A 13129-nucleotide genomic window follows, 5' to 3' on the forward strand; every position below is an offset into this window, starting at 1 on the left:
ATGCGTCTACTAGTTTAATCAATACCCACTTTGTTCCATGTGTATACTCCATGGGAATGCTTACCTCCTCTCCCTTGAATCATGCGCCCAAGAAATTAATTAGAACAATGCGAACTAACTAAGAAACCAAAGTTTAAGATAAGGAAGACTCTATCAATCATGCGTTCAAGTACAACCTCTCACAAAAACCAGTTTTCCAAGAGATTAGACAATAAAAACAACTGCTATAGAGAATTAAAAATCGAAACTTTTATTGAACAAAACCTCAGAACTCAATGGGGAATTACAAAAGAATCAACCAAAAAGGTTTAGCCTTCCATGCGGAGGCAAAACAAAAGAATTACTAAGAAGAAAATAAACTAAGAAAATCCTATGAAGCTCTCCCCCTTTTATCCTTGATGCTTGTGTCCTTTTATAGGCTTTTCTGCTCCAAGGATCTTGGGAAAATATTGCAGTTTAGATTTTGTAAACAATTTTACTTTCCATAATTCTTTTTATTTTGCAGAAGATTTGCTTCCAATTCTGTTTCTGGAATCTTGTAGCTTTTATTTTCTCTTTCTTCTCCTCGGAATATTTTTTCTGTTTTGGTTCAAGAAGCACTTGGACTTTTGCATATTTGGCCCATTCACAAAGGTAGATGCTTCCTCTGGATAATTTACTCTAAAAAGACAAAATTAACAATAATAATAGTTAAGGCCCAAATAAACCCAATTATAAGAATATTAATTAAAACAATGGATTTATTTATTATTATAGTCCAATAATCTATGAATAAGGCTAGTGAGTGTGAATAAATATATGCTCATCAGTATCCAGAGCTGATTTTTTTTCCTTCAGCCATGTCTTCCGCTACTACGTCTTCTTCTTCTACATCTTCCACCATCAATTCTTCATCTTCCTCTTTTCCCATGGGGTCTCTTCTACCACATCAGTTCACTATTCCCATCACCCTAAAACTGGATAATGACAATTTTCTTCTTTGGAAGCAGTAAGTTCTGGCTACAATTAGGGGTCTTAATCTTGAACATTTTCTTGACGGTAGTGGTGTCCCTGATCGGTACCTACCGTCCACCGCTGGTCAACCTCACAAACCTAACGATGCCTATCTTCATTATACCCAACAAGATCACTTGATTGTTGCCTGGCTCCTTGCGTCGATGACGTCCACTGTTCTTACGAAGATGGTTGGTCTCGAGAAATCCACTGACATTTGGAAACGCCTCTGCACTTCATACGCATCTCGTACCAGGGCCACAATCAAGAAACTGAAGCTTCTTCTCAAAACCCCCAAAAATGATAAGTCTGTATCCACTTATCTTCTGGATATAAAGAAAACGGTAGATAATTTGGCAGCGGTGGGTGCTGATATCTCCACTGAGGAACACATCGAAGCGATTCTTGATGGGCTCTCCGATGAGTATGATGGTTTCATTACATCAATTTTATCACGCACAGATCCATATAGTGTTGATGATCTTGAAGCCTTGCTACTTGCTCAAGAAGAGCGTTTTGAAAAGCACAAAACGCAATCGTCTCTTCTCCAGGCCAATACTGTTTCGGGAAATATCAATGTTACAAACCCTACAAATTCTCGTTCTCGGTTTAACCCTAATTCTTCTCGTGGTGGCCGTATGCCTTCAAGAAACCATGGTTCTTCTCGCTCCAATCGCTTTACCAATACTCGTATTCCCAACAACAATGCTTCAAATTTCAATATGCCTTGGCACACCGTTAAACATCCGTGCCAGATTTGTGGCAAAATTGGTCATACAGCGCTTCGTTGTTGGCACAGGTATGATCCGTCTGAACAACATTCCTTCACTGCTAACATGTCTCAATTTCCTTCTCACCCAGATGAACAATCCTCCATTCTTGGAGCACCATCCACTGTATCTGATCCTCTATGGTACCCTGATGGTGGGGCATCTCATCATATCACAAATGATTCAGAAGTCTTTCTAAATAAATCCTCTTATCAAGGTGCTGATCAAGTTCGAATTGGTAATGGTACAGGTATGCGTATTGCACATATTGGTACTGCGAAATATACTTCATCACACACTAATACGACTTTTATCTTACGAAATCTTCTTCATGTTCCTCACATCACAAAGAACTTACTTAGTGTTTCTCAGTTTGCCAAAGATAATAATGTCTACTTTGAATTTTTTCCTAACGATTGTTATGTGAAACATCAGGTAACCAAATAGACTCTGCTTCACGAAACTGTTAAAGATGGCATCTATGTGTTTCCTGAGCCTCTTCTTTCTGTTTCTGCTAATGCAAACAACACTGTTCTTAAATCTGTAAATTCTGATATACAGCTTTGGCATGCTAGACTAGGCCATTGTAACTACAATACTGTTAAAACAGTTTTACAAAACTGTAATATTCAATTTGATGGTTGCAAACAGTTTTGTGATGCATGTGTATTTCAAATGCCTTTTAAAGCCTCAACTACTGTTTATAATTCTCCTTTGCAATTGATCTATATTGATATTTGGGGTCCTGCACCCATTCTTTCTTCCACTGGAGCATGCTATTATATCTCTTTTCTTGATGTTTTTTCTAAGTATACATGGTTGTATGTCTTACATAGTAAATCTCAGGCTTTCTCTATTTTTAAACAGTTTAAGTCTTTAGTTGAAAATCAAACTGGTAAGCGTCTTCAGGCTATACAAACTGATAATGCTAAAGAATTTTTATGTTTTAAATCTTTCCTGCATGAGCATGGTATTCACCATAGATTAACATGTGCTTACACTCATGAACAAAATGGTGCCATAGAACGTAAACATAGGCATGTGGTTGATACTGATTTAACCATTCTTGCTGCTGCTGTTTTACCTTTAAAATTCTGGGCTGAAGCGTTTCATGCTGCTGTTCATATTATTAATATTTTACCTACCTCTGTGCTTAACAATAAAAATCCATATGAAACTTTATTTGGTATTAAACCTGATTATGCTCACTTAAAACCTTTTGGTTGTGCATGTTATCCTCTTCTACGTCCATATCATAAGAATAAATTCAATTTTCGCTCTACATGTTGTGTTTTTCTTGGGTATAGTTTACAAAACAAAGGCTATATGTGTTTATCTAATACTGGAAAATTATATGTATCTCGCCATGTTGTTTTTAATGAAATATTATTTCCTTACTCTCTCCCTGAGTACAATTTTAACATCTCTTATGATTCTGTGGATTTTTCTTCTCATACTCCTTCTATGCTTATGCTTTTACCTGCTCCTTCTCATAACACTTTACCTGTTCCAGCACCAGTTTCACACACTACACCACCTATATCTCCAGAACCTGTTTTTCCTTCTTCTATTATTAATGAGGTTTCCCCTAATTCTCCTATAATGGAAAATGCTCATCCTATGATAACTCGGTCCAAAGCTGGAGTGTTTAAACCTAAGACTTATACAACTACTGTCTCTTATGCTCATGAACCAGTCTCTCTTAAAGCTGCCTTATCATCCTCATCTTGGTTACCAGCTATGCAAGATGAATATCGAGCTCTTCTTCAAAATAGAACATGGAGTCTCACTTCTCTTCCCTCTGGTGCTAAAGTTGTGGGTTGCAAATGGATTTTCAAAAACAAGTTCAATGCGGATGGCATTTTTCAACGACATAAAGCACGGTTAGTGGCAAAAGGCTTCACTCAATCTCCAGGTTTGGACTATAATGAAACTTTTAGTCCTGTTGTCAAACCTATTACCATTAGAGTTGTGTTATCTCATGCTGTTTCGAACAATTGGCCTGTACATCAAATTGATGTAAATAATGCCTTTTTGAATGGAGATCTCACAGAAGATGTCTACATGAATCAACCACCAGGTTTTGAATCCTCTGATCCTACTCTTGTTTGTAAGTTACATAAAGCTATATATGGTTTAAAACAGGCACCACGATCCTGGTTTACTAAGCTAAGTTGTACTCTTGAAGATCTTGGTTTCCATTCTACAAAAAGTGATACTTCTCTGTTTATTCAGTTTACTAATACTTCTACGATATTTGTGCTCATTTATGTGGATGATATAATCATCACTGGATCATCTATGCATGCCATTAAATCTATTATTTCTCATTTAGGTTCCAGATTTGCTCTTAAGGATCTCGGTCCGCTGCATTATTTTCTTGGCATTGAAGTTTCAAAGGTTGCTGATGGAAGTCTTCACCTTTCTCAGACTAAATATATTAATGATCTTTTGCGACGTATTGATATGACCACTGCAAAAGCTCAACCAACCCCTATGTTGTCTACTCTTCGCCTTCAACAGGATGGCTCCACTGCTGTTTCCGATGCTACTCTATATCGATCTGTGGTAGGAGCTTTACAATATATTCTCATCACTCGACCCGATTTATCTTATGCAGTGAACAAAGCATGTCAGTTCATGCATAACCCACAAGATCATCATTGGAAAGCAGTCAAAAGAATTCTACGCTACCTTGCTGGTACCACCAATCACGGCCTCCTTATCAAACGCAATTCTCATTTCTCCATCCTTGGTTTTGCTGATGCAGATTGGGGCACAGATCTGGATGATAGAAAATCAACAACAGGATATGCGGTTTTCTTGGTTCAAACATTATCTCATGGAGTTCTCATAAACAAAAAGTTGTGTCACGGAGTAGTACAGAAGCTGAGTATAGAAGCATTGCGGCAGTCTTAGCAGATATTATATGGCTTTTGGCCTTACTCAATGAGCTACACATTCCCCCTTCATTGCCTAAGATTTTTTTTGATAATTTGGGAGCTGTTCTCTTAAGTGCTAACCCAATTATGCACTCCAGGACCAAACACTTTCAACTAGATATGCATTTTGTTCGAGACTATGTTCAAAAGAAGAAAGTGTCTTTGGTTCACCTTCCTGCACGATATCAAGTAGCTGATGTGCTTACCAAACCCCTCTCTAAGTCAGCTTTTACTCATTTCAGAGATAAACTTATGGTAGTCATTAATCCCACCATAAGTTTAAGGAGGGATGTTAAGTATGTATGTGAACCCATCTAATGTTAGCCTTATACAGGGGTATTTAGGGTATTCATCAGCTATAGTTAGTTTTCTGAATATACTGTATTGTTGTATTCTATAAATATACCCTTAGTGGTATATTTTCAAATAATACAGAATTACTGTTTTTTGCTTCTTAAAACTTTGTTTCTTCTTCTTTGTTTTCCTTACAGGAATAAAATGAATTTGTGTGAAATGGCGGGAAGACAAACATTATCTCAATCATCATGTATTGATTATTATTTCAAGGGGCTCCAATAATGTTTACTATAAATCCTTTGTCTTATTACTTTGCTTACAAAGTTTGCTGGGACAAACTTATATATTTTACTGAATTTTGAGCTCTTTGTTTCATGCCCTTTAATATACACTCATTTTTTCAGTTTTTAAGCAGACACATATACCTCTATTTAATATTCATTTTTATGAATTAATAATTAAAATTATATTTAATAAATATTATTAAATTAATTAAGTTACTTTGTCTAACTTATACTAATATAGACTAACGGGAACAAGTAACCTTAGATAATGATTAATTACTTTTATTATTTTATTTTTTTAATGAAAGTTGGTGAGAGAAAAATGAATGATATTGCTGAAATATCTTAGAAGCTTCTGGGCCTTCATATGTGCAGGTTGTGCTTTTGGTGGAACCCATACTTGTACCACTTACAAACATTTAAGGCCTTTCTTATCGATTGGAAGATGATATAAGATGTGAGGTATGTTTGGTTATGTTTTTGGCGTAGTTTCTTAAACACACCATGTTAATATATATATTTTTTTTTATGATTTCATTTATTTCTCCCTTTTACTAAACCCTCCTATATTTATATAAGTATTTATTTTCATTGGTTAACTTTTTTATCCCCTTCTCCTGTCATTACCTTATTTTTATAATTAATTCGTTTATTCCATCTCCTCAAATTTACTAAAGATTGTCTCTTCATCTTCCGTAAAGATTATTCCTAGTGCTTTACCTAACTGCTTTAACATATTATATGCTCCCACAATTTCATTTTTCAACCAATATAGCGTATTATAATTTATTATACCTTCATCTGAGATATAATTGCTTAAAAAGAGTAAACATTTAATTATAAAATAAATTAGAGAATTGAATCTGATAGAATGATTTTAAAATGATCTTTTATTTATAAAATTGGATATATTAAATACTTTTGATATTACTCTTTTAATTAAAATTATAGTTTCACATGACTAATCTTTATTCTTCAATAAAAATAAATTACAACACAGTGAGGTGATAACAGCGATCTCTTTTTATCTACACGAGTTTATGAATATAAAAAATATGAAAATGTAAAAGTAATTTTCAAAAATTGTAGTAATAGTAGAAATTTAAATATAACAAATAAAATTATAATTATAATTTTTAAAATTGATTCAAACTTTTCAAAATATTTTTCAGCAATAGTTATTAGTATATTCATACACTTAACACTGACTAAAGAAGTTTCTGAATAAATTAAAATAATGAAAAAAATAAATTATTTTTTATTATATAATCAAATAAATAAAAAATGTAACTTGATTTAAACTTGACAGTTACATATCACAAAATATATGTAATAGTTTAATTTTCAACGATGATTACTCAATGATAAGAAAATTGATCTAAGGTTTATTAAAATTTACTCAGTAAATTACAATGTATTCCCTCAAGTTTAAGATTGTGTAATTTGGCTTTCGAACTAAACATTTAACAGGTAAAAGAATATTTCTAAAATCTTTCCAATTATAAATGATTAAGTTTATTGTCTTAGTTAATAATTATTTTAAAATATTTCATTAACATTAATATTTGATCAACAGTCAAAAAAATTATATTGAGAATAAATACTCATAGGATCTATGAGTCTCAAACACTTCTTTTAGATGATGTATGGACACAACTTATCGGTGAAAGTGTTCAATTCAAAAAATATTTGTTAAATTTTTTAAAATTCTAGCACGATTCTATAACACAATTTTAAAAGGTATAAATACAATAATTTTTTAAAAACTCAAATTTATTGTATAAATTTTTATTATGATTATAAAAATAAAGAACAAATTCTTTTGAACTAGTCATGAAAAATATCTTCATGCTCCCAAAAAAATCTAAAACATACTTGTGCACATAAATATTTATTTTCAATTTATATAATTCAAAATTATATAATATATAAATTTCTGTTTTCGTGTCCTACATTTTAGAGATTATACGTATCTCTGTCGGTATCTGTGTGTTATGTATATATATTAATTATATTTTTAATCTTTGTTGCGCACACCGTTTTTGTTATTGTAACTAACTAAATATATATATATATACTTACCGCGCACTCTGAAGCCACAGGGTCACAGGTTCTAATTCTGTGTGCGGGAGGAACAGAGACTGAAGAGTTAGTTAAGAGAGAAAGAGAAAAGGAGATAACTGTTTTTGCTATGCAGAGTCTGCAACAGAAGGCCTCTGAATGGAGTGGAATTTCCATAGATGATGCTTTTGCTATTGACGACGCCGATTTGTTTCACACTCTCGGCTTCCAAACCTTCGTTACGCTCTCTACCAATTTCTACAACAGGTACTTTTGTTTTTGTTTTTGTTTAAATTGTTGATGATTGAGTTGAGTGTTTTTGATTTGGGAAGTGTTGGATGCTTAGGGTATATGATGATGATGAAGAGTGGTTTCGTTCAATATTTGGAAATTCAGAGAAGGAAAAGGCAATTCAGAACCAGTACGAGTTCCTCGTCCAGAGGATGGGAGGTCCTCCTCTCTATTCTCAAAGAAGAGGTCAATTTTGTTCCCCTGTCTCTTCGTCAAATATGATTGATATGTATTTCCAGACTGTATATAATTTCTCTACTTCACCTAGTTTCGTAGAGTTTTGGTGTTTTTTTTTTCACATTAAAGAAATCGTAAGCATTTTTTTCTACTGAAAGTGAAAATTCATATATAATCCACTTTACTTGTTGAAAAACATTGTTAACCAAACAACTTCCTAGAAGCGACTTGATATATTAGGAAAGAAACTACTAGAAGCGACTTGACTTGAAAACTGATGTAGTGATTAAATGTTAATATGATTATGATATAGTTTGTGTAAAGGATAAAAACATCTTGGACAAAAAAAATAATGAAATTCAGGACTATCTATTTTGTTTGATGAGAAGAGAAGTGGATTTTTATAGAATACCCCAAGCAGGTGCAGTTTAAACCTCTTAGTCTATAAATTGTAGGGCACCCTGCTCTAATTGCTAGACATCGACCTTTTCCTTTGACGCATGAAGCTGCAGAGAGGTGGTTACATCATATGGCACAAGCATTGGAGAGTACCTCAGCTATAGATGATGATTCAAAGATCAAACTCACGAACTTTTTCAGGTTTATTTTCTTTCACACTAGTACCTTTTCACATAAAAATATTTGATGTCCATATCAACATTGTTTTCTCAGGCACACTGCATATTTCCTTGTGGCTGGAGTTGAGGTTAAGGATCAAAACCATCACACACCATGCAAGGATGCTGCCCAACACCCATGTAAAAACTTTTAGAATTTTCTTCCTTCCATCTAGAGAAGAATAAGGTATCTCAAATGTCAATTTCACTGTTCAGATCATATTATGGGTTGAATTATATGTATTTATATGCATACTGCATATTTCCTTGTGGATGGACTTGAGCTAAAGGATAAAAAACCATCACACGCCATATAATTATGGTGCCCAAAAGCAACACCAATGTAAAACTTTTGGATGTTTCTTCCTGGACCCATTATATTCCAAAATCCCAAAATTGTCCTTTATATTTTAGGAAAATGATAATGCAGCTTCCATAGTAGTGAGGAGAGTGTTTCCAGAAATTAGGTTTTGGAGATGAGTTTCGAAATTAATATTTTGGAATGGGAAACGGAATTCCAGAATTGGAAATTTATAACCAAAAAATACATTTTAAAATGGAATGCTCAAGAATGCAAGAAGAGGAATGATGAGTTGATATGGGCCTCTTCAACAACTTACCTCGGGCAAATTCTTCCTTCACTCCTACAAACGTAAAATTTCCATTTTATTCTTTTAAAATTATATAATCTAGAAGTTAAAAAGTGTTTTTTGGAATGTATAATCTAAAAATACTTTTTTGTCTTTGACTGATACAATCTAAAAATAAAAAATAATTTCATTTAGAAATCATGTTTTTTTTATCACAATAAACAATAAATAAATTAGAACTATTTTAGGGGTGGTTCAATCCTTATACAAAGTTTCACAATATCTTACAATAACCAACTTCTAACTAGAACCGTCTACCTCCTACATAACTGATGAAAGCACTAACCAAACTAACAAGTAAAAACTTCAAGGAACCATCTTCATTCACGCCGATGGTTCCAAATACCAATTAGAATAGAAAAACGAAGCAGAACGAGATTTTGCGGAAATCCAAGACTAAACCTTTACTTGCAAAATGATAAGGTTCCTGTGATTCCAGATTTCACTCACCACCCCACTCAAATTGTACTCCACACAATGTTAATAGAGCCTAAAGACTGACTCATCCAGAAATGAGCAAAGTTTGACTTAGGATTAATGTGAGACACAAACGACACTTCAAGCACTTATAACAAAGACACCAAACACATCAAGTAAAACTGCAATCGAAAATAGTTGAGGTAGTGTTTGTGGTCCTTTGGAAGTTGCGAGAGCAAGGAGATGACGACGTGGTTGATGAAGAGTTAAATATTTTTTTATGGGATTTCAATGTTGTTGGTGGATTATTTTTTTATGATGAGTATTATTAAAAAGGAGAACTAAGAGATGGAAATCTTTTTAAATTATAAAATCAATAAATTAAAATGACTTTTGAATTTTATAATTTGAAAATAAAAAATAACTTTTGAGTTATAGAATTCAAAAGTAAAAAATACTTTCAGATTAAGATATTTTCAAATTATAACCCATTTTAGAAGATACTTATAGTTTTTAAATTGTATAGGTCAAAAGCAAAATAGTTTTTTTTTTTTATATTTATAAAGGTGATAAAGAAATGTATGAAAGTGAAGAAAGAATTTGCCCTTACCTTAGTCTATCCATATCTAAACCCAGAGAATGGGGGCCAGCCCTGTATGATTATTTTTGCTCATGGTTAATGTCTAAACGAACAAGTAATAACTCCCTATAAACCAAGTAAAAAGAAAAACGATAATGCAAGAAGCACAATGAAAAATGTTATAAATAAAATATATAAAAGTTAATAGTTATAAAAATAATGTACTTTAAAAAACTGTAAACGAATATAAGAATAGAAATGATAAAAAAAGGTAAAAAAATGTGTAAGAAAAAAGCTAACAAATTAACCCCATTAATAATTGCTATAAATGAAAGAAAATCAAGAAAACGTAAGCATAAATAATTCACTTTATGAAACAAAATTTTAAGAGAATATTTGTAATTTACAAACAAATTTATATACAAAATCATCATAACAGAATAATGGAAAATGTTATCATAAACTTTCAGGATTAGTTTCTGGCATTACAAAAAGATAAGCTTTAATTGAAAAGAAAATATGTATTTAATCACTTTTATACTTTTAATACGGTGTATTTTTCTATTATATTCTTACATTTGTTAAAAGTAACCTTAACAGGATTGGTGAAATCAGAGACGGGAAGAAAAAATGAAATTAATATTTCTTTACTGTTTGTTTAAAAAATATATAAAAAGGGAAATTTTAGGTAAAGAAAAATAATACTATAAAAATATTTTATTTTTTAGTTAAATTTAAATTTTAACGAGTTTAAAACATATATAATACCTGTTCTTTATTATTAACATTTTGATTAATAGAGAATTGAGTGCAGGTTTGGTGAATATAGATAGAACTTTTAACTATTACATAAACCAACAAAGTTAATCAAAAGAGAATTGAATACAGGTTTCTGAATATAGATAGAACTTTTAACTATTACATTAAACAACAAAGTTAGTGGATAATACAACTTTGTTCACTTTTAAGATAGTTTTTATTTATTTTATGTTTCTTTTACATCTTTATTTATATTAATTTTTTTATGTAGTACAAACACTTATAATATATGGATATGGAAATGAAAACACATATAATCTTTATGAAGAGACACAAATCTATATGTTATATAATTATAAATTATATAAATTGACAATAAATATTTATGTCTACAAGTATATTTTAAAAAAAAAATTGAGCAAAAAGATACTTTTCGTGGCTGGTTCAAAATGATTTATTCATTATTTTTATAATTATAATAAAAATTTATACATTAAATTTGAGATTTAAAAAAATTAATATATTTTTTCTTTTTAAAATTGTGTTGAAACCGTATTAAAATTATCAAAAATTTAACAAATATTTTTTAAATTGGATATTTCACCAATACATATCTTATAAATATCGTATAAGTATCATATTCGATACGTGTATCTGATATGAATACGTCGTTTAAGAGAAGTATCTAAAAATCATATTCAATTCCACTTTTGTTTTTCATCCTATTTAAACAAATTGTAAAAGGTGGATCTTAAAATACACAGTTTTTCAAATGTTAAGTTCAACTTTTCAAATCACATGTTTGGCTGCAATAAGAAAAAAATTGAATTTGTGATGTGGAAATGAGCATGCACCAACCATATCTTAATGAAATTGAAAAGGTTTGAGAAAAAAGGGGCAAATTTTGATTCTTTGTTGATTACATCCATTGTCAAGAAGTTATTGAAACATTGTGACTTCAATTTAAAGCACTTATATTTTGTTTCACCTGAACTGTACTTTCAACTTTCGGTGTGTTCATATATCGCAAATCAACTCACTAATTATTTTGCTTTTTTTTTTCTGAAAAAGTATTAATATGATGATGTTCTTCTTTTGTTCTAAATCCCTAGAGAGTTGGTGTAGTTCACGTGCAGTACCACACAAGGTTTCAAACCTTTTTTCTATTCCCCCATTTTAATTACCTTCTAAAATCATAAATTAAAAGGAATTTTTACACACTGCATTATAAAAAGAGTTAAATGTATCATATATTTAAAATATTATATGTATTTATTTATAAAACATTAGAAACATCATAAAAAATATAATATTATTTACTGCAAATGCAAATTATGATTGTGCATGACCGTTACTTTGTCCAAACTTTTAAATTGAATTTTGGTTTTACCTAATATATAATATCTCAAACGAAAGAAATATGTGATGTGCCTATTAAGAAAATAACAGTTGTAACATTACAGTTTCATCTAAACGCTACCAAGTTATTAAAAAAAAAACACTTTTGACACAAAACAAGAAAACAAACATTTTTTTTATTAAGGTTTTGAAAGTTGATGTCAACTACAAATCAAAGTAAACACCATTTAAGTTTATTTTTTAAACAACAGTTATTATTTTCAAATAATGTATTTATTGGCTAAGAAGTATAATTATTTTTCATAAAATATTTAAACAAACTTATCAAAAAGGAAAATATTTTCAATGAAAATTCAAAATGTTTAAAAAAATATAGTTACATAAATTTTCACCAATAAAAATTCAAAATAATTTTAATAATTTTCTACTTAACTTCTGTAGAAGTCCTTAAAATACCACATATCATATTTTGTGTGTGTGTGGATAAACTACGCTTAATATTGAGCAAATTTTCTGTAAAGTTGCAACATAGTTTTTCTTTTTACTTTAAAAAATTACTGTGTAAATTTTACATTTTCAGATATTAAGTAGTAGTTTATCCCCAAAATTATGCTAATACAATTTCTCTGTGCTAAGTATGGGACAGTTGTTTGGTCAGCATCTTGATTTTCATTAAAGTAAGGCAGAAAAGTTTGAAAGTTGAAACATTCAAGCTGTGATTTTTATTTATTCATGGTATGGAGTGCTTTCCCTATCATTGCAACAATGAAGTCAACCATCAACAACTAAACATTATTGAATTGGCATGAATAACAAACTCAGAAACCAGAAGTTAAGATAAAAAAACTGTACAATGATGGTGTTGATGGTAAGAAAGGAATAAAGGGTCATGGTGCAATCCAAATAATTGGACATTTAATTTAATACTCTAC

The 13129-nt window shown here is 31.0% G+C and overlaps 1 protein-coding gene across 1 annotated transcript; it reads left to right on the forward strand.

The window, feature by feature from the left end:
* Window positions 1-7360: 7360 nt before the first annotated feature.
* Window positions 7361-8838, forward strand: LOC137822621 (group 2 truncated hemoglobin 3-1). Its single transcript, XM_068627534.2, has 4 exons — window positions 7361-7614; window positions 7694-7824; window positions 8271-8415; window positions 8488-8838. Exons 1-4 carry the CDS (start codon window positions 7478-7480, stop codon window positions 8585-8587), a joined length of 513 nt encoding a protein of 170 aa, XP_068483635.1. The 5' UTR covers window positions 7361-7477; the 3' UTR covers window positions 8588-8838.
* The last annotated feature ends 4291 nt before the right edge of the window (window positions 8839-13129 follow it).

The sequence above is a fragment of the Phaseolus vulgaris genome, chromosome 9, assembly GCF_051622355.1.
Source record: "Phaseolus vulgaris cultivar YP4 chromosome 9, ASM5162235v1, whole genome shotgun sequence".
NCBI classification, from domain to species: domain Eukaryota; kingdom Viridiplantae; phylum Streptophyta; class Magnoliopsida; order Fabales; family Fabaceae; genus Phaseolus; species Phaseolus vulgaris.